This window comes from Semicossyphus pulcher, unplaced genomic scaffold, assembly GCF_022749685.1.
Source record: "Semicossyphus pulcher isolate SPU_LCO1_2020_fin unplaced genomic scaffold, fSemPul1.0.p SCAF_10, whole genome shotgun sequence".
NCBI classification, from domain to species: domain Eukaryota; kingdom Metazoa; phylum Chordata; class Actinopteri; order Labriformes; family Labridae; genus Semicossyphus; species Semicossyphus pulcher.
Genome location: NW_027211604.1, coordinates 11056504 through 11076960, shown reverse-complemented (window position 1 = coordinate 11076960; position 20457 = coordinate 11056504). Strand labels below are relative to the sequence as shown.

Here is a 20457-nt window from a genome sequence, read left to right as displayed (position 1 = left end):
AGAGGCGTGCAAACAAAAGGAGCAGAACGGAGCGACTTTTACGCTCTTTTTTTGAGCACAACATGAGGAGAAGCGCAGGCTGCAAAGGCGTAAGATCACAAATAATGTGACACACATTTGTTTGTGACGTTTACTCTTTAAAAAGTGCTTTTTTACTTCAATGGCACAAAGAGGTTTAAGTGTGGAGCAGCTACTTATTAGCTTGTTGTAAAGTGGATTATCCAACTCAACCATAGTACGATGCAGGGAGGGAGGGAGGAAGAGCCGAGGGGGCAATGGAGAAACGGATGTGACATGAGTCATGAAATAGAAATCAAAAGCCGTGCTCGGGCCTGGTTGCAGCGGAGCAGACTGGTTAGGCTTTTTTTTTTGGAGTGTGTATAGAGGATGTGGCCTTGGGCGATGTGCTTCTTGTTAAAAGAGGGGATGCACTTTGAGTGTGAAGCAGGCTCTCGATAGAGCATTTGCCCAGACAGCACTTCTAAATTCACCCGTGCACTCATATATCTGCTCACGTTGTTGGCTTCTTTCATAGGAGAGGACTGGAGCGAAGACGCGGCACATACTGCAGGGCTACTGATATCTTTAAGCTCTTGAGGAGGCAGTGATAGCAGAAACAGAATGGTAAAGTAAACTCTGAGTTCTTTAAAATGGAAAAAGAGAAAAAGGGGAATGGGGCATTTCTCTCTTCCAAATGTCCTCTGTGTTTCAATTTGAGTGTGGAGATGGAAAATGATGCTTCAGTAGCTCCAGCAGTCCAGGATGAGCGCAGGCAGCAGCAGTAACGGTAACACAGGTGCTGCTCGGCTAGCTGCTCCCCGTGTACTCCCTCTCGCCTCCGATTCGATGTTAGAGTCCTTCTCCGAATACGGCGGGATGACATTAAATTCCTCGTTTCCTTCCTCCTCCTCGCGCTCCTCTTCCTCGCTGTCCTCCATCTGAAAAAGCAGGGAAAGATTGATTCTTCCAATTAACAGAGGTGGTGGAGCGTGGAGGGGAGTTCTGGATGTAAACTTCGAGAGAGACTCCACATCAACACAGAATTCAAAAGTACATACGAAATAACCTAAAGCTGCAGGCGAAGCAACCAAGAAGCTAACCTGTCATGCTGAGAGTTTAACAGGTAACGTGGCTGCAAACATCAGAAACCTGAACACTGAATCACACAGTCAGCTGTTGCTTTAATGTGTCCACCCTCTGGATTCTCTTGAAGCATACGTTCAAGAATGATGACCAGGCATCGACAACAAGACGCTCGTTAACAACCTTACAGTTCCTCTATGCTGCATTTTATTTAAAGCTTTCTGCAGCTGCATACTAATCACGAGCACCACTTTAGGCTCCATATTTCCCAGAAGATCTTTTTTTAGACCAAACCACACTTGCTCCTGCTGTGTGAAAGTGTTCATATCAGTGCATCAACACGATGTCTTACTTGGACTTCTTACATCTTATCATACAGGAAGTCTGATCTGGAGGCGTCTCAAAAAAGCAACCATCTATTGGCAGAAATCCCTGATCTAGATTAACACCAAAATGGGTCTGATAGTTACTGGGCTCAAAAGCAATCTGTCCTGCAAATGAAGTATCTGAGGGAGAGAGATACAAACATTTCCAGTGTATTAAACAGGAGTGGCCTTTATCATCTGATTGTCTCCTTTTAAAACAGACACAAACTAACTGCACTCCAGTCCCCCTGCGCTGTTTGCAGCTATATAAAAGTTACCTCTTTTTTCTTCCCTTATTTGTGGTGCAAATTGTGTTTTAAACAAAGTAACAAATCATTCAAATGTTAGAGTTATGATCATTACAAACAACTTGTAGCCACCATGGGTCATCCCTCCAAAATAACATCATTATAAATCCTCAAGCAAGAATAACTCGTAGTTCATGACAGTTTGAAGACGAAGCATCACAATATTACCATCATAAAGTTTTCCCTTCAATTCTTACTGTGCTACTTACTAACGACAGCATGCCAGCAGTAAACGTGCTAGCATGTTAGCTCCCGCTCAGGTATGCTACTGTATTGAAACTGTAGCGGCCCCTCGAGTCTCCTGAGTAAATCTTGTTTTTCCACTTTCAGCAGTGACCTAGCTGGTGACCTAGCTGTGCACTCAAGGGTGTGTCAGTACATGGTGACATCACCGCTGGGTGTGGTCAGAGGTGCAACACATTTAGTGAGCTTTGTCTAAAGATGCTTGAGTTAAGAGAAATAGCAAATTTTTATGTGAATACAAGAAATAATATTTCACATAGTTTAAGATACAATCTCGAATATTTTAGTTTCGTGCTCTTAGGCGCCACCCACTGGCGATAATCGGTAAATACGGGAGCACTCTTCCCACTCTTTCCTCGCTGACGGTCGCTTTCCTTTTTAGCCTGTTTGCCTTCATCTGATCGTCGAATTTGTATCTTTTTCTTTGGATTTTCACTTATTTTTGAAGTTGTATCTGTAGTCATCGATCTTGTCTTGGTTTGTTCAGCCATAGCAGATTACTGTTTACTCGCAACACTTGCAGAGACCGGAAAAGCATCCGCTTAGCTCCGCCTACCCTCTCTGGCAGACCAACCACTGCTGGGTGATGGAGAACGCGTCACTAACTGGGCGCCGCTTGTGATTTTTTCCGCCAATGTCACCACAGACACCCAGTCTGTAATAATACTATATACTGCAAATGTAAAGGCGTTCATCAATTGGTTATAGGCTCAATCACCACTGTGTTACCTCATTCTGCGATAGATAGTGACTTAACAAACATTTATTTACATGAAAAAGTTGGAGATTGTTACTTTAATTGATTGCTGTTTAAATAAACAGCTTGAATAAACTTTAAATAAAGCACTATATCCTCATTCAGCTACATGTCACTATGCAAGGGTTGTTTTAGCTACATCTTTATTCCACTCACTGCTTTTAGATTGATCTTAAAACAGCATTCGCTTTAAATCAGAAAAGCTTTTAACTGAGATCTGCTAATATGTCTGACATTTCCTTCATTCTGAGTTTTCTGTTTTTTTAACTTTTCTCTAAAGTGACGATGAGATGTCTCTGGCATCAAAAATAGACGAGACTGCTGGTTGGTCCTGACTTCTGTTCTGCTGGAGCAACATTAAAACTGAGTCAAAGCTTATTTACTACTGTTTCAATAACATCACTTCAGATGAGCATGTGCATCAGCTCGACTTGAGTGCTACATAAGAACTAGGACACCCAGACACATTGTTTTAAAACAAACTGAGTATCTGGCTTTCCAATACGCAGTCTGGGTTTTCATGCTCTACAGGATTGTGGGGTGGAACAGGAGGAAGAGGAAATGGCAATTAAAAGGGATTAAAATGGTGACAAAAAAGGGGAATATTGAGCAGATGGGTGTGCATACATGAATATTAACAGTAAGGGTTGAGTCTGATGCTGCAAACACCTACAGCTAATCCGGAGCTACAATCACTGCTGCAATGCTTCAAACTCTGGTGATATTGTGTTGCTACCACCTGATACACAGTCAACACTTCCTCAGTTCAGCTTGCAGCAGGTGTCTTATCACTAACATATGGTGAGACAGAGAGGAAGGTGAAGGCGCTTACACTGTTGAATTCAGGGAGAGTGTTAACACTGACGTGGACCCTCTCCTGGTAGACGCGCGGGGAGGGCTCAGAAGCTGGCGCAGGAGTGTTTTCCACAGGAGGAGGTGCGGAGATTCCCATGGAGCTGATCGCATTGCCTGAAACAGAATCAGCAGGGGGCATCTTCATTAGGATCACATCGTTATTCAGCCTGGAGGTACGACCAAAATAATATCAGTGACTTTTTAAAGCATATTTACAGATACCAACTAAATTCACCATCAGTGGAATCTATTTTTTAATCCAGCACTAAACTAATGACACTCCCATAAACGTTATAAGCAAATGTTAGCATGCTACCTGCTTAAACATCCTTAACATTAGCATGTTAGCACTGCCACTATGTACCATGGATGTTTGAGAATTGATACCATTTTAACATAAAGATACCTTTGATCTTTGCTCACTGGGGCCTATAATGAAAAGTTAATCAACATGACAGTCCCCGTCTGGCTGGGTGACATAGAGCATGAGCACCCGAGGCCTTTGGCCCAGCCAGCTGACTTCCTGTTGGATCCTCATACACGTTAATTGGATACAATTATTTTATTAGTCTTTTTTGTCTCGACTTTCCAAATATTCTTATATTATGTTATTATTTTTATATTATGATATACTATATTATTATTAGTATTATTCATATTTATGATAAAAAGGCTGCGTCATGTGATGATCCAGGAAGTTGCAATACCCGATGCAGCCACTACACCAAAAGCCTGCCATCTTATTAAAAGCATGCTGACATTAGCATTTAGCTTAAAGTCGAGGTGAAATGAAAAATGTAATTTTAATTTTTCCTTTCTGTAAAACTAAATTTCACGCGTGCTTACGTAAGTTAGCACCAAACAATTTCAACCAATCAATCTGCAACATTTAGCCGCAGAGCACCAAGAACGCTCGGTCAGTTAGCTAGCTACTGCGCTGTGGAGAATGTCTGTCTACGCCCACTTCTCAACGATCAAATCAAATCCCTTTGATGATATGTCCCGCCTGCACGTCCTGTCTCACTCGGAAATACGTCACGATACGGAAGCTAGATACTCTCGAAATGCCGTTTCAGCTCGACTTTAAAGCCACAGAGGGGCATGCAAGACTGCACACTGTGTAGACTTCATGAACCATAAACCTGACAAAACTGCACAACTGACTGTACACTCTGTCTGCACCAAAGATTGTACAGTCAGTGTATCAGTACATTGGAGTCAAAGTTTTTAGTTTGCTTTATTGTGCAGTCAAAATGTATTTGACCCAAAAGAGTGTTTTAAGATGAAATAACGTGAAGTAATGTACTGGTTGCTTGTTACTTTGTCTACACTGACAGGCTTGTTTCCACTACAACAACCTGACTGGCTGAGTCACTTTTGTATTTTGATGCTCTTCACTCCTGTTTGGCAACTTTTCAACAAAAAGCCACTTCATGTTCATCAGATTTGAACGAAGGATTCACTAACTCAACAAAAATTCTGATCACATCAAACCAGACACAGGGGCCAATTTATCTTGCCTTTCATTCATTTATAAGAAAACATTACGGTTTAATGGCTCGCCTTCTCAATCATCAATAACAAACCTCATTTAGTTTCTGTATTAATGCGTGTTATAATATTAGAGCAGCAGGTCCAGATTAATTTAGTTTATACTCAGATATGATGGCTAAAGGGAAACATTTCATTATTTCACGTAGATGAATGAAACGTTTCTAAACTGAGTTGCAAAAATAATCAAATGTTCAAAACTATTAGGAACTTGTTTCAATGCCACAAAGAGTGATCTGTTATTATTGACATGAGCTGAAGAACTGCAACAAACCCTCAAGTTTTAAAGTTGATGAACAACAGTAAATAGAGTTTGCACTGATTGTTGAGTGAGTCATCTATGAACAAACTCAGAGCTGTAATACGTTCCTCTATAATTACTGGCACTTTTTTCATCAGCACATTTGTGGTATGAAGTCTTTGTGACATGCTGTGGACATTGCAGCCTCGAGGTATATTGTATGTATCATAACTTCACGTCATGTTACTCACGCAGACACATGTTGTTGCTGAACATGTGCAGAATACGCTGGCAGCCCTGCCACTCGTTCCCGCTGCCCTCACACGTGCACCACTGGGACACCTCTGTGCTGCTGTTGCTCACATAGTTTGGAGTCATGATGGTGCCTGGTTACAGAAGGAAGATAAAAGTCATATAACAGGTTTAAAAACTTCTCTAAGTAATATTTCCCCCGGGCAGAAGATTTTCATTTTCTGCACACACCTCTATGTGAGGTGAGACGCAGTCTGCCAACAATATCAGCGCCCTGGGGATCCAGTGTCACCAGTTTTCTAACTCTGGATGTTGATAATTACAGGTAGACAAAATTACTTTTTGAAAAACACACAGTGGGAAAAAGAAGGAAGGAGTGTTACCTGGATTTTCTTTGTGGAGCTGCTGGAAATACAATTTTAAAATCAGGTTTTTAAAGTGATGCAGACTGGATCCCCGGAGCGGCAGATTTTGGCAGCTGACCATTTTTAAACCCCTGCAGATTTATTGTTTCAAGAAAATGAACTGATATAAGCCAACTATCAATTTAAGACACCTCCTGATGATTTGAGTGCCTTAGGCAGCTTTCTGCCTGTTTTTTTTTCTTCTGAACTATCCCCTCCTCCAGCCTCCTCTACCTCTTTAATATCTCTCTCTCCGTCTCACCTATGAGTCCAGCGTAGGCCTTCAGGCACATGGCTCTGCTCTCTCGCATACAGCCAGAGGCGGACAGAGGGGAGGGCTGGCAGTTGTGTTGGAAATCAGCGAACCGAGATCTGGAACAGGCACAAGCACACACACACCCACATACACATTAAACACACACAGAAACACACACAAGTGTTTTCACATGTCGGCACAGAGAAACAGACAATCTCATTTTGGGATTTGAGTCGAGCTAAAACAAAAACAACCAAAACAAAACAAGGTGTTGTTTGCACAGAGCGCAAAACACGAAACAGAGATCGATAGCTGTGCGCTCACATTAAAAGCACATGTTGCATTAAAGCAATATGTTTCTTTAGTGAAACCTTGTGACATTTCCAGAGCTCACCAACCCCACCGACTTCCCCTTGGAGGCCTGATCAATAACACCTCGCTCTTTGGTATTAAAAACACTGAAGAGTAATATCACATTGTACACATACAGTATAGCTCCACATACAATAGTTTATCAGAGGAGTTTTACTTGTTTGCTGTTACTGTTGTATCTAACATGCACACACACCGTTTAAACAGCCTGTCATGTAAAGCTGAATAAATCCTTCATTAATAATCTAAAGTGGATCTTTAATTCTGCAGATCTTGAGACAAAACTGAACATTTTTTTCCCACGCTCCTCAGAGGCAACACATGGTTTTCATGAGTGTGAAACAAAGACCATAATGTCAGCTGTGGTTAGCACTCCTTTCTCCTCTTGTTTTAAATCTGTTTCTAATACTTCAGAGGAGGGACTCCGCACGACCCTCTCAGTTTCACATAAGTATTCCTTGTCTCTTATCATTTATAACCTCTGTAACATTTACACACAGACTCGACTTTAATTAACGTAAGAAAGTCCTATATAGTTCTGAAAAGTCTGCAGCGAGGGTACAGACTGAAAAGCTGTGTTAGTTATACTGATGAGCAGAGCTGTAACATCTTGACTGCATCGTGGACACTTGGCAAACAGACTCTGAGGTTTAACAAACCTGTTGAGTGTTTTTCTTTAGTCAAATGTTTTTCTTTTCATTTAATATTCTTGAATATTTTGATGTAATCAACATTTGGCACAAAGATAAGTCGAAGCATGTGACTACTACCATATGTGGACTATAGTAGAATTATATTGCACAGCTCGGTTTGCATTATTGTCCTCTCTTTTCAGCTTGAACTGGTGCATTGCTAGCACGCTAACATCGTTCATGTGCGTGTGCTGTTAGAGGACAAGATTAGAGCTGAAACATTAGTCAATTCATTTATAAGTAAACAACAGAATCAATATCTCACTTGATATCTACCTGTTATTATATTTTATGTCATTCTCATGTTTAAAAAATAAAACATTTGACGGTTGTAGCTTCTTAAAGGTGAGAATTTGCGAGCAAGTATATTTTTACATTATTCAGAACATGTTGGACTGTTGGTCAGTTTGAAAATATCACATTGAACACTAGGAAATGCTGATCAGCACATTTCACTATCTTTCAACACACTGATCAAAAGTGCAGCTAGTGGTCAAAAACTAAACTCAGTGCCGGTAATATAGATGTTTCTTACATGCTCAAATGCTGTTTTGGTTTTGTGCTGCTGTGTTCCAGGTTGAAAGTCTTATAAAACCAGGGAATTTGAAAAATCAATTCCTAGCGTCCTGATTCATCACCAACTGAAAAGGCAATAAATAGTGCAAATCCAGAGGGACTTCTGTTCATTTTTGCCACTATATAAATCCTTGGTGAGATCTCATCTTGAATTTGCAAGTTCTGTCTGGTGTCCTAAAGATTAAAAGATATTGAAAAAATTTAGAAAGTTCAGAGAAGAGCTGCAAAACTTATTCCAGGTCTGAAAGAGATGTCATCCGAGGAGAGGTTAAGACAGATACGATGGTACAGCTGAGCCTTTCGTCCATTTTTGGAATAACAGGCATGATTTAAGAGGGAACTCCTTAAAAAGATTCCCCCTCAAGTGTTCCTCTGAAAAGAGAGAAAACGTTTTCACACTCCGTGCAGTGAGAGCATCGAACGAGCCTCCAGAGAACGACGTCCGGGCTCCTTCAGTTCACTCTTTAAAAAATAGATTGGATGAATTCTGGTCAGCGAGGGTGTGGAGGATTTGTGTCCTGTACCAGAAACATTTTAATATTTCAAGAACAAAACAACGTTTTGATAGCTCATTAACTACTACTAAACATCTAGCTAACAACTTTCAAGCTTCTGTTACCTGTTATCGATTGAAATCATCACACATAAAGAATACATTCGTAGCTATCGGTGATGTTAGCTAGCTAAAAGTAATGTCAGCTAGGTTGAACGATAGCTAATGATAGCTGTTGAGAGGTAGCTGTTGGTAGCTAATGATTAATCAAATATGTTGTTTTACCCTGAAATAAGACAATATTCTGTTTATCTTTTGTTTTTTTACTGTTTGATCAATGGAGAAGTGATTGAAATGAGTCAGAATTGCTGTTTTTAGGATTAGCAAAGCTACTATAGAGCAGTGCAAGATGATAACATTTGAGCTTCCCACCCTTAGTGTGATGTCACAAGAAAATGGCCGCCATGTGAACATGATAAATAGGGATGAACTCTTTGTGGTTATTGTTTTTTGGCACCTTATATATTCTATGATGAGTCCCATATTAAAAGCACTAAATGTGCTGTATGACTCCGGCCAAACACCCGTCTTACCTACACAGCTCGTCTCTGGAGCAGTAGTTCTGCAGGCTGAGGCAGTTGGGTTTGCCCACTCTCTCCTCCCCTCTCGCATTCTCCTCGTAGGAGCAGGACGGGACGATGGTTTTCCTCCGGCGCTCCCCACACAGAGTGTCAGAGCACGGACAGAAGAGCAGAGCGAAGCTGTACTCCTCTGGCACGCGCTCCAGGAAGCGCCGCAGGGCTCTGTGGCATTTCTGGCGGTTACAGCTGTTGTCGGACACTGTTGCTCGCTTGGTGCAGGCGACAACATATTCAGACCGCAGGGAGCCACATTTCTCATACAGGCCGCAGTCCTGGGCTGCCTTCAGACACTGGTTTTGTCCGTCCACAGAAAGAGTGGAAGCTGGAGGATGTTAAGAAGAGTGTGATAAACATTGCGGCTTAAAAATCATGACATACATCGATTAGGGTGTTAAAATATTTGTGATGTGAGCAGTACCTGCCATGATGGAGGCCATACGTGACATCTCAATGTTTCTCACCAGATTTAACTTCAGTTCTTCATATGGAGACACTTCATACTCATCATACGCTGAAACAATAGTGAGGAGTCACATGAGTTATGCAGTTGAGACTTCTCCCCCACACACGCACAGCTGCCAGGGCTTAAACCCACCTGCAAACCTCACAGTCCAGTACACCCTGAGGCAGTGCTCCTCCCTGCGAGAGCCGCGCTGGCACTTGCAGACTTGAAGGGGGCGGTAACGCTGCAGGGAGTTCTGGGCCTCCAGGCACTCCAGGCGGGCGTCGGCGCCGAGGGGCGACACGGCCTCCTCCGCCGCGCAGTACTCCAGCAGCCTGTAGAGCACCTTACAGGACTGCACCTGGATGCAGCCCTGCTCGGCCACCAGACAGTCCAAGGATGCAGAGACGGGAACACCACCTGGAGGACAGGATGATGAAACTACTCATTGCAGACATTAACACCGCTTTGTGCATTGTTGTATTGTGCAAAGCAGCTGGGTTTATGGTCCCTGTATTCAGAATTAGACTTTAAGCTAAATATGCTGTAATTAAGACAGCAGAGCGAGCTAAGTGCACTCAGTAGACCCTCCACTGCAGCACAGGTGGCTATAAAATCCAATAAGGCAAATTGAATTCAAAGCACAGAAGCGTAATCGAGCAGCAACGTGGGAGCAACCTCAAAGAAACACAGGAGACTCTTACAAAATAACAACACTATCGGGATATGTTTTTATCTTCTCCTTGGGACTGCTAGTTGGCTCTCTCTTTCAGTGTACTTTTCCTTAATGCACCATATTTTTGTAGCACAGTGTCTCAGTGTTTGTACTGATGAGAGTTCCATCCAAGCCTTTAGAAATTGGTCTATCTGCCACACATTTTGGAACTGTGAAGAGCTGGCCTTACTTATAAACACCACTTTGCTCCTGGATTTGTGTACACATCACATGCTATCATCACTGAAGAGACATTTTATGAATCTCAGATGCGGTTTTCACGTCTCAAAACCGGCTGTCAGGCTATACCTGACATATACCCCCCCCCCCGTCTTCAGTTTGCATTCTGTTGTGTTTGGTCTGTTAATGTGCATCTCAGGAACATATGCGCCCGGAGTGTCAGATGCCGAACAGCATCGCTTTCTAAAGTGAGACTCAAAATTAAACCTAAAGGACGACCAAACAGGGAATTGGTTCGGTTCCTGCAGCGAAAAAGGAAGCTGTTCAACTCAGAGTGCATCCTGAAACGTCCTGCAAGGCCTTGAACTAGGGATGCACGATATTGGATTTTTTGCCGATATCCGATATGCCGATATTTTACAACTCATTTAGCCGATTACCGATACCGATATATTTTTCCCACACACCTAATTGCAGAGATCATCAACTCTCTCTGTATTAGAATTAGCGTACAGTATAATGGTGATACTCTTTTCACATTTGTTACAACGGTCGGGGTGACGGGTCTTGAGATGGTTAATCAAGTTTGTAGTGTTGAAAGACTTTGCCTTGGCTCCTCCTCGCATCACCGAAGCTGAGCAGTCATTGCAAATAGCAGTTTTGCTATCTATTTTCGGACACTTTGAAAAACTTCTCACCACGGACATTTTGGCTTCTAACTCTCTCATGCTGCAGGTAGACACACGTGACGTCATCACGCTGCACTGCGCAGGTCTTCTTCGCGCCAGGGACATTGCGCCGAGGTCGGGCATTTAAGCAAGTATGCAGCAGCCCATTATTTTATCGGTTAATTATATCGGCAGATATCGGCGTGTTGGCTGATATCCGATAGTTCATTTTTAAGCCAATATCGGCCGATACCGATAACTTGCCGATAATATTGTGCATCCCTACCTTGAACCACCAAAAAGTGAACATTTTCAACACAGTTCATTCACACATGACAATAACGCGGCTGAATATGTAAACACTATGATTCCCTTCCTCGTGCATGTGCAGAGTTTTGTTACCACACTGCTATAAACCCAAAGAATAGCTATCTAAGTTATATTCATCAATAAAACATGTGCGATGCTAAAATGAACATTTCACAGACATGCACTCTGCTGTGATTCTTGTTAAAGGACACACGAACAGCTGGGTGCAAACCCGTCTGCAGCAGGGTCCCTTCTCTTTTCACCACCGTCTCCACAAGTAACTCCACAGACAAAACCAATTTATTCTGCTCGGTTCATTTTTCTTCCCCCGCCAAAACAAAACAATGAGGATTTGCTCCCAATTTTGCTTTCAGACAGACCAGACCAACCTGGACATCACAGCCAGACAGTGAATCAAATGTCCACTCTGAGGATGTTTTCCGCCCTGAAGTTTCAGACAAACACTCTTCATTTAAAGTTAAAGCTACAAAATATGCAGCTCGGAGATATCGCAGAGTTACATCTGCTCTACATGTATTTAAAAGGATTCATCCCATTAAGTTATGAAGGGTCGTTGAGTACCAATTTGTGCTTATCAGCGGCCACATTCCCTCCACATGAATACATTATTCAGTGGAAACAGTGATGTTGGTCCACGGTCATTAAGCATTAAGAGTGTGGTGATTGGCAGTGTAGAAAGACTCTAAGTGAAACACTACAAATCATTTCATAATAATGATTTTTGCTCCGCGAAAACACAATGCAGGAAGGCCGAAAGCAGCCTGAGGAAGACAAGAGGAAAAAAATGCATTCTGAAGGAGCATTTCAGGAAATTAATTTCCTCAAATGTGACACATAATTGTCCCCACAAATTACATTTCATACACAGTGATTCTAGAGAAAGAAAATAGCTGGAGTCGGCAATATGAGCTCCCTTTTTTTCAACTTTATCTCATTAATTTGCTATATCCTGTCACTTTGTGCCGCCAGGAAAGAGTGGCAGGCGTTTAAAAATATGCAGTGCAACTAGAAAATCATGGAGTAAATATTCATGCTTTCCTGTTAACACATACCTGTACTTATCATACGCTCACATGTACTTATGCTGCAGTACATTAAAATATAGGTTACACAAGCTCATATACAAACACACACACACACGCAGCATTGTGTTAAATCGGTCACACACTTCGATTAAGCTCCTGCTGACTGGCGGCACAAAGCGTGGCTGCGATACAATTCCACTGCCGCATGTTTTGCAATCTCAGACGCCACATGAGGTCCGCGTCTCACTTTGGCTTTGGACATATCATAAACAGAGGCTCCGCGTCATCGCCGCCGCGGGAAACCTGCCAAGACTGCTGCAGAGAGTCCACAGGGGGAGGTGGGGGAAAAAAAACACTGGTAACACACGGGGCGATGAGTCATGGTCACAGCTCCACGTGTAAAGGTGGTGATTACCTGCCTATCTATGCACCGTACCTGGATGTGTATAATAAAGTATTAAATCTGACATGTTCAGCGGCAGTTTAAACAGGTTTAATCTGTTTAGGCTGTGAACAGTTTATTCATTATTCCTCCTCAGTGTTTGCTCCCTCAGGCTCACCATTGATAAAGAGAGACTATCAGCAAATTTAGCTTCCGAGAGCCCTTATTTGACACACACGCACACAAACAAACACACACACACACACACACACACGCACACTAACAAAAAAAGAAGGAAAAAGAGTTAGATAACAAAACTCTACACAAAGAACACCACGGCTGTGTTCGATCTCATCCAGTAGACAGGTCATAATCGTTTTAAACCCAGAACATTATTTAACTTCACGATGATAAAGAAGCGCTGTCCTTGTGGGATTTAAGATGCAACAAATTACCAAAATAAAAGCCTTTGTTTAGGGAATTGTTGGTCTGAGCATGGGGCGCGTGTTTCAACGAAAATAGAAAAGGAGCGAGAAGCGAATGGAAGATGAATCTCTGAAATATGTGAGCTATAATACACCCTATTGATTTCTCACCGGGGTGATTAATAGAATTTGTGAAGCAAAGCTGATGAAGGTTGAACGCCACACACGACAAACCCACACACCGACGCTCACGTGGGAGCAAACTGGTTTTATTTTCTCTCCTCTTCTCTGAAACGCTTGTGATTGGCTGTCGTGCATCCAGATTGTTGGAGACGAGGCCGTGGTGGGACGGTGGGACTCTGAGGTGTTCAGGGGGATCGGGACAGAAGGGATGTGTTGGCAGGAAGTCACAGGCTGGAGGAGGAAATGGCAGCGAGGTGACAAGATGGAGTCAAAGTGAGACTGTAGTAGCGTTCACTACTTGTTACTACTTACTCCGCTTATAGGCACTTTTAATTTCAAAATAAAAGCTTGCAGTGGTCTTGATTTAAATGAGGTGAGAATCGGTGTTCTTTCTTAATTAAACTGACCCATAAGCAGCATAACACAATATTTTATTAATTTCTGCCAATATAATATGTGATGCCCATATTACTGTGCAGTGAAGGGACTGTTAATGTGCAAGTAAACAATTAACCTTTGGAACATGGGGGAACAAATGGACACAAATAAGCTGCAGGACAATAGAGCACATGTTAGCAAGTCGAATGATTTTCCTGCCAAATGTTTTTTTTTTCATTTTTCGATTTAAGCTACGACATTAAAAATAAATATATTTATTAAATATGGACGGAGCAGATGGCAAATGAAAGGAAGGTCTCTGTTAACATTATCAACTTAAAATAGTAGATCCGGTCCAAGCCTAAAAATAAACCCAGAAAAAGTGACTGACGTCATCTCGTTCAAAAAATCCAATGCCTTTATTTCACACAGTGATGTTTGATTCAGACTGCAGCACTGCATTCAGGGAAGAGTCTCTGCACTGCTTTCAGTGTTTGTAAAGACTCCTCACTTTGACTCTCTCTGCTGGCCTCTCCTGTACCAGTGGACTGAGGTGTCCCTTCAGGAGGGACAGACGCTTCTTCTGAGCTGATTAAAGTTTGCGTGTGCCCTTACTGACACTTAATTTCTGCTGAGCTCTCAGTTTTGCACTCTCCACCAATCAGCTCGCGTCTTCTAACATTCAACTTTCCATGAACATTAAACATATGCTGAAAAGTCTGCACATATTCTCTTTGTTAGGAGAGGCAGCGCCCTGGGCCTCCTCAGCCAGGCAGCTCCTTTTAAAGAAACAGGATAAGTTCTGTTACGTTTATAAAAACGCACTCACTTTCTCACAATGTGCAGAACAATTTCACATCAACTGCAGCCAGCTTCCTCAGTTATCAAATAATGTGCCATTTGCTCCCATATAAAATGTCTCTTCAATGTCTCCCAATTTTTCTGGCTTTTACGACCCCTGAGTCAATCTTTATCGCTTTCTACAGAAGCCTTGACCTTCTTCCTCCCCTGTTTCTCTCATCTTTCATACTCCTATCTCAATCCCTCCATGATGTTACACTTACAAGCTTTTTATTATTTCTTTATGTCTCTGCCTCCAAATTTGACCGAATCAATCCTAAATCTCTCCTCACTGCAGGGGTCCACATCTTCCCCGCTGCTGTCTCCTGCTGCTTCCTTCACACTGTCACATCAGGACCACAAAGCTGCTGCAGCACCCATACTGTAAAATCTCACTTCTGACCTTAATATGAAAACAATATGCTCTCTGTACACATACAGATATAATGTGGAAGATTTTCATGTAAATAAATGTCTGTTAAGTCACTACCGAGTGAGGTAACACAATGGTGATTGAGCCTATTGCCCACTGATGAACGCCTATTGCCCAGTTAGTGACGCGCTTTCCATCCCCCAGCAGTGTTTGGTCTGCCAGAGAGGGTAGGCGGAGCTAAGCGGCTGCTTTTCCGGTCTCTGCAAGTGTTGTGAGTAAACAGTAATCTACTATGGCTGAACAAACAGAGAAAAGATCGATGACTACAGATACAACTTCAAAAATAAGTGAAAATCCAAAGAAAAAGACGCTCAGATGAAGGCAAACAGTCTAAAAAGGAAAGTGACCATCAGAGAGGAAAATCAGGAGTTACAATCGGAGCCAACTGTGGACGTCACACATGCAAAGTCTGAATATCTGGCAAGTGTGCTCCTGAAAGTACCATTTATCTCCACAGGTGCCGCCAAAAAGAACGAAACTGAGATCAGATAACAACTTTAAGTTGAGTTTTCCCTGGCCCCTGAGTCTGAAGCCCTGCTAGCTTTTTGCAAACATCTTGTTGAAGATGTAGAAAACGCCTAAAACTTCTTTGCGTGCATGAACAACTTCACCTTTGTTTGCTCCTGAAGTTGTGCAAGACTTACTCTGTGTGTGACAGCAGCTTTGAAATGTGCAGCACAGTTGCTTTTGGCTTTAATCAGTTTTTCATGTGCGCGCCCCACAGAGACGGCTCCAGCGCTGGAGTCCTACACAGACTTGTACAAGATGCACACTTAGAAAGGAATCAGTAACTCACATAGCACTCAGGTTGTAAGCTTGAGCTGGGAATGTTTGCCCCAAAGAGATGAACGAGAGCAGATTTCCGAGCATAATCTACTTGTGATGAAAAGAGTCCAAGCAGCCAAAGTATCCATCTCCTCTCCTGCATCAACAGTTGCTCAGTGTTCCCCGTTTAATGAGCTGTGCTGTCGATTGTGCAGCCTCATCACGAAGGCTGTACTCCAGGTAAAATACATACTTGCATCAGGTGCAGTCAGACTGAGCGAGCCGTGTGAATATTTCAGGATTCTGCCGTCTGCTGCCTGCTGCACTCCTAAATTATGAGGAGCTAAATAATTTCTTGTCCAGACAGACAGAGATCTACATTCTCCATCAAGCTGTGCGTCCGTACTGTCGGCCAAATCGCGCGTGTGCAAGTGACAATCAACAAATGACAAAAGTGACACATTCAATATTTATGCAAATAGCTCACAGGTCAGGTGTCTGACGTTAAAGTTCCCCTTGATGTGAGCGTTTAATTAAAATGATTTCTTTAAAGTCAAACTTCAAATATGAGGGAAAAATTGCATATTCAGAAAGTGTGTTTTATGTTTCTTATCTTCGTAATGTCCAACAGGCAGGCTGCCAATTTAATCTTTGTGTGCTGTCGTCCTAAACGAAACTGAGTTTCAGGCACAGAGTACATTTAAAGACAATGCCTCAGCAGAAAGAGTCCACGGCACAGAGGGAGAGATAAGGGAGCAGAAACCTGTGTGCACGATGTGAGGAAACTCGCTGCCCAACCAAAACAGTCGGCTTTAGTGTGTGGATATCAGTCCGGCTAACACCTGTGTGACTTTACACAGCCTGAAAATGAGCTCTATTACGTCCATGATGACCGTGTTATGGCTCAATCACGTCCACTAAATGAAGCTCCAGGAATAGCAACACTCAATCACCAGTTGCAGTCCGTACTGGGGCTCCAATATTCCACAGAGGCCTCGAAACAAAGGGTCAAAGTCAGGTTTAAAGTCATTCAACAAAAGAAGCTTTGCATTGATTCACCTGGCAGAGGGACTGTGTGGACACACGGGACAGGGATCATCTGGATAAAGACCAGTTAAACTCAAAAATACATGTACAAGTGTTGCACTAAGTGATAAGTAGAAACCAGGGTAAAACACTTTTTAATAGACAAAATCCTTTTCCTACAGATTTGTTCTTGTGTTTTGTTATTTTTCTAAGTTTAAGTCCTGAAGCAGATGTTCGATTGGGCTTTAGTTCACAGGCCACTCAGAAAATCTTTAATCCACACAGACAGGTGCAATTCTCCTCTTTCATTCTGGACGTTTCAATCCCGTGCAGACACATTAATGATGCCGTTGGTTAGCCCTGAGCTCTGCAGCATCTGTGTGGTGACAGACATTTCGGGAAGGCTGCTGTCTGCCTCTTAAGTTCCCACCGCCATTGTTCAGGTCAAAGGGTTGCGCAATTTATTACAAGGTTAGAACAACATAGTATGAAATGTAATACAGTCCAGTACAGGGGCTGAAGGCCTGGATAGTGGATGCCCATAAGACTGACACTTAACAGTCCAGTATTTGAAAGCTGTGCTAAAGAAACAAAGCAGCTCTACGACAGATTCGTCTAAAATCAGCTAAAAGTCAAAGAGAGTTCTGCACAGATTTCACTACACAGAACTCAAATCCATTTACTTTTCAATCAGGTATAAAGAAAAGAATTCAACATACAATTTTCTTCTGCCATGACTCAGATGTGTCTTAAATAGCGCTTAGAACTAACTGCTTCTCTTGCTGTGATTCCACCTGAGTGCCTGTCAGGAGGGTTTGACACTCGGGATGATAAACTGGGAGCCTGAAAGGTTTGACTTTCACAAGACAGCATTCATCATTTTATGATACTAATCTCTAATGGGCCTTACATGACATTATCTGAGTTCTCCTGGATGCAGTGAAGCCCACACCTCCTCTACCGCTGAAATAATCACGACAATTACAGTATTTGCATGTTTTAGGGAGCACAGAGGGGAGCTGCGTTTCATACTGTGTGGTTTGTGCTGGATCAGTCAGATAACGACAAATTGCTACTCTGGTTTAAATACGGAAAAACACTAATGACCCACAATGACAGGGTTCAATATCAATAACCACAGATCATTACTCTTATCCAGCCACAGCCACATTATTAACTCTGTTACAACTCAATTTACAGGAGCTGTGTGTGTTAAAGTGTGTGTGCCTGGAGTCCACGTTCATCTATCTTGAATGTCAAATATCAATACAAACTGATCGTCATGTTTCTTTCATGAAGCTTTCAATTTGTGCTTTCATGTCAAATCTTTGAACTTCTAATTCACAAGCTTTGTAAAATGTCAAAGATTTACAGCGTGAATTTTTTCATGTCATAAAGAAAAATCTTTAGTTTAACATTTCATGTGTGATATTTCCACTTTCTGGGACAGTGCGATCAATATTTGAAAGATGAACGGTTCTTTAGTTTGGAAGGCATCCAAGGTAGAAATAAAACACCTGAACCCCTGATGATCTCATCCCCATGTATGATATGAGGCAGCTGCTTTAATGAATGGGAAACTGGTTAGATGGATGTCTTTGATGGGTCATCTTAAAGTTGGTCTCAAACCTGGAATATATATATATATATTTATAATATATTCTTTTAAATAATGATCACACTGTCATCTGTCAGGTTACATGAGCTGAACTATGTGCATATAGATAATTTAAAACTTTATTTAAATTTAAATACAACTACAAAATTATAATAAGCCAAAAATCAAATCCAGAGTCTATCTGGGCATTATAAGTCTATAAATATTCCCTCTCTCCAGCCATTTCCATTGAAAAAACTCTGCAATACATGCAATGAAATCCTCCAAAAGACACCAAATACTCTGATAGACTAAATTAAGGATTCAGTCTCAACGGGGGTAAAATATTCTGATGCTGGAAACAGAGAAATGTGCTGCTCACCATGAGAGAAGACGTTGAGCAGGAGTCCAAAGATCATCATCCTGTCCGCTGACATTGGAGAGTTGGACGATGGGAAACTCTTACCCGGCTCTCTGCAGCTCACTGACCCGTCTCCTCGTGCCACATCCAGCCTCTTCCCCTGCTGCTGCGCTCGCGCGGACTGAGGCAGCTCAGATGGTGCTAGTTCACAAAGTTGGTCAAACTGAACCGCGCGCACAACGATTCAGGTTCTCGCGATTCTTGTTGTCCCATTTAATTTGCGTTTTCCTGTAATAAAACTGACCTCCTGAAACCTATTGAACATGTATCCAAAAAGTTTCTGTGCAGATCATCACCAGCCACCTCCAGTCAGAGAGGCTACAGGCTCCGAGTGCGGGCTGTGTCGCAGCTCCACAGTTGTCCAGACGGAGTGGAGATATGCGCGCAGAGGCTGCATGGCGCATCTCTGTTAAAGGCGCAATCTGATTGGCCAATGAAAAAAATGAATGTGCCGATGAGATTTTTAAATGTTTCCTGTTGGGGAAATGTAGCAGCCGAGTTAATGGACGAACCTGACGGACAACACAAGGGGTCTACTCTAGATTGTGTTTAAAAGTCAATTATGTTTGGTGAGGTTTAGATATTTGTAACATGTTAACATATCTATGTCCCACTTATCCCCTTTAATAACTGACGTCTGTTTGTTATTTCATTGTGTTTTAATGGTTTTAAAGGCTGGTTGTATCTCCACTGAGTGAACATTAATGACTTTGACCTTCACACTGAAGTCATAATAATATGATAATGGGGTTTTGCTCCCACACCAAACTGCTTAAGAAGCAGACAGAGCCGGTCTGTCCTCTGTCTCCATTTGAGCTTTATTATTGGATCATGTTTCTGCTTATAAATACCGGGTTCTATTCCCTCCACAGGTGCCTTTATGCGCAGCTTAAATGTTAAATTAAATATGTTCCCTCCTCTGCCTTGAGACCAGTCTGCAGCCCTGCAGTCTTCTTCATTCATATCAGCTCACAGCAGGACTGGGAGTGTGAAATCTTTACTTGTTCCACTGCTGCAGCTGACCTGTGAGTGAGAGGAGCTAGCACAGAGGGGGGTGACATGCAGTGAGAAATACTAAATGCTGTGGTTCCCACTTGTAACACTGAGGTGTCCTCTTTTTAATTGATGTATCTAAAAACAGTGTTATAGTGCAGTTTGTGTCTGCATGTCCAGCGAAGGCCTCCATTCTTATTCCCTTCAAATAAAGATGTTAAATCACAGAAGGTGTGATCTTTGCTTTGTTTTGAAACGGAAACAAGGAGTTTTGAAGGTTTTTTCTTTAAGTCAAATCAACAAAATTTATTGTACAATAGATTGTTTTCCCCTCAACGCTCTTTTTCATTACTATAAGGTTACTTACCGACGTTTGTTGAAGTAAATATTCTGAGGTTCATAAAATTACCCACTTTACAGGGAAAATACTCAACCAATACTGTAAATATAGATCTGCTGCTGCCTCTTACTAAAAGAGAACAAAAGTAAATTAAAAACTGCAAAGTGCACACTCACTGTAATTAAAAGACAGCAGAGGGATTAGTGGATTAATTTACACCATCCT

General features: G+C 42.1%; 1 protein-coding gene across 1 annotated transcript; it reads right to left on the bottom strand.

The window, feature by feature from the left end:
- Window positions 1–529: 529 nt before the first annotated feature.
- Window positions 530–18915, bottom strand: LOC138604844 (GDNF family receptor alpha-4-like). The gene is made up of 8 exons (XM_069676865.1): window positions 18861–18915; window positions 9685–9951; window positions 9508–9600; window positions 9042–9411; window positions 6322–6431; window positions 5655–5789; window positions 3589–3725; window positions 530–938 (listed from the first exon to the last, which is right to left on the bottom strand). Exons 1-8 carry the CDS (start codon window positions 18913–18915, stop codon window positions 741–743), a joined length of 1365 nt encoding a protein of 454 aa, XP_069532966.1. The 3' UTR covers window positions 530–740.
- Window positions 18916–20457: the final 1542 nt, after the last annotated feature.

Excerpts from the sequence above, each read along its gene's own strand:
- LOC138604844 (XM_069676865.1), bottom strand. The coding sequence starts at position 18,915 with ATGTCAGCGGACAGGATGATGATCTTTGGACTCCTGCTCAACGTCTTC. Across the intron at positions 9,601-9,684 it reads CTGGACTGTGAGGTTTGCAG|CGTATGATGAGTATGAAGTG; the intron begins GTGGGTTTAAGC and ends CTATTGTTTCAG. Across the intron at positions 3,726-5,654 it reads CAGCAACAACATGTGTCTGC|GCAATGCGATCAGCTCCATG; the intron begins GTGAGTAACATG and ends ATTCTGTTTCAG.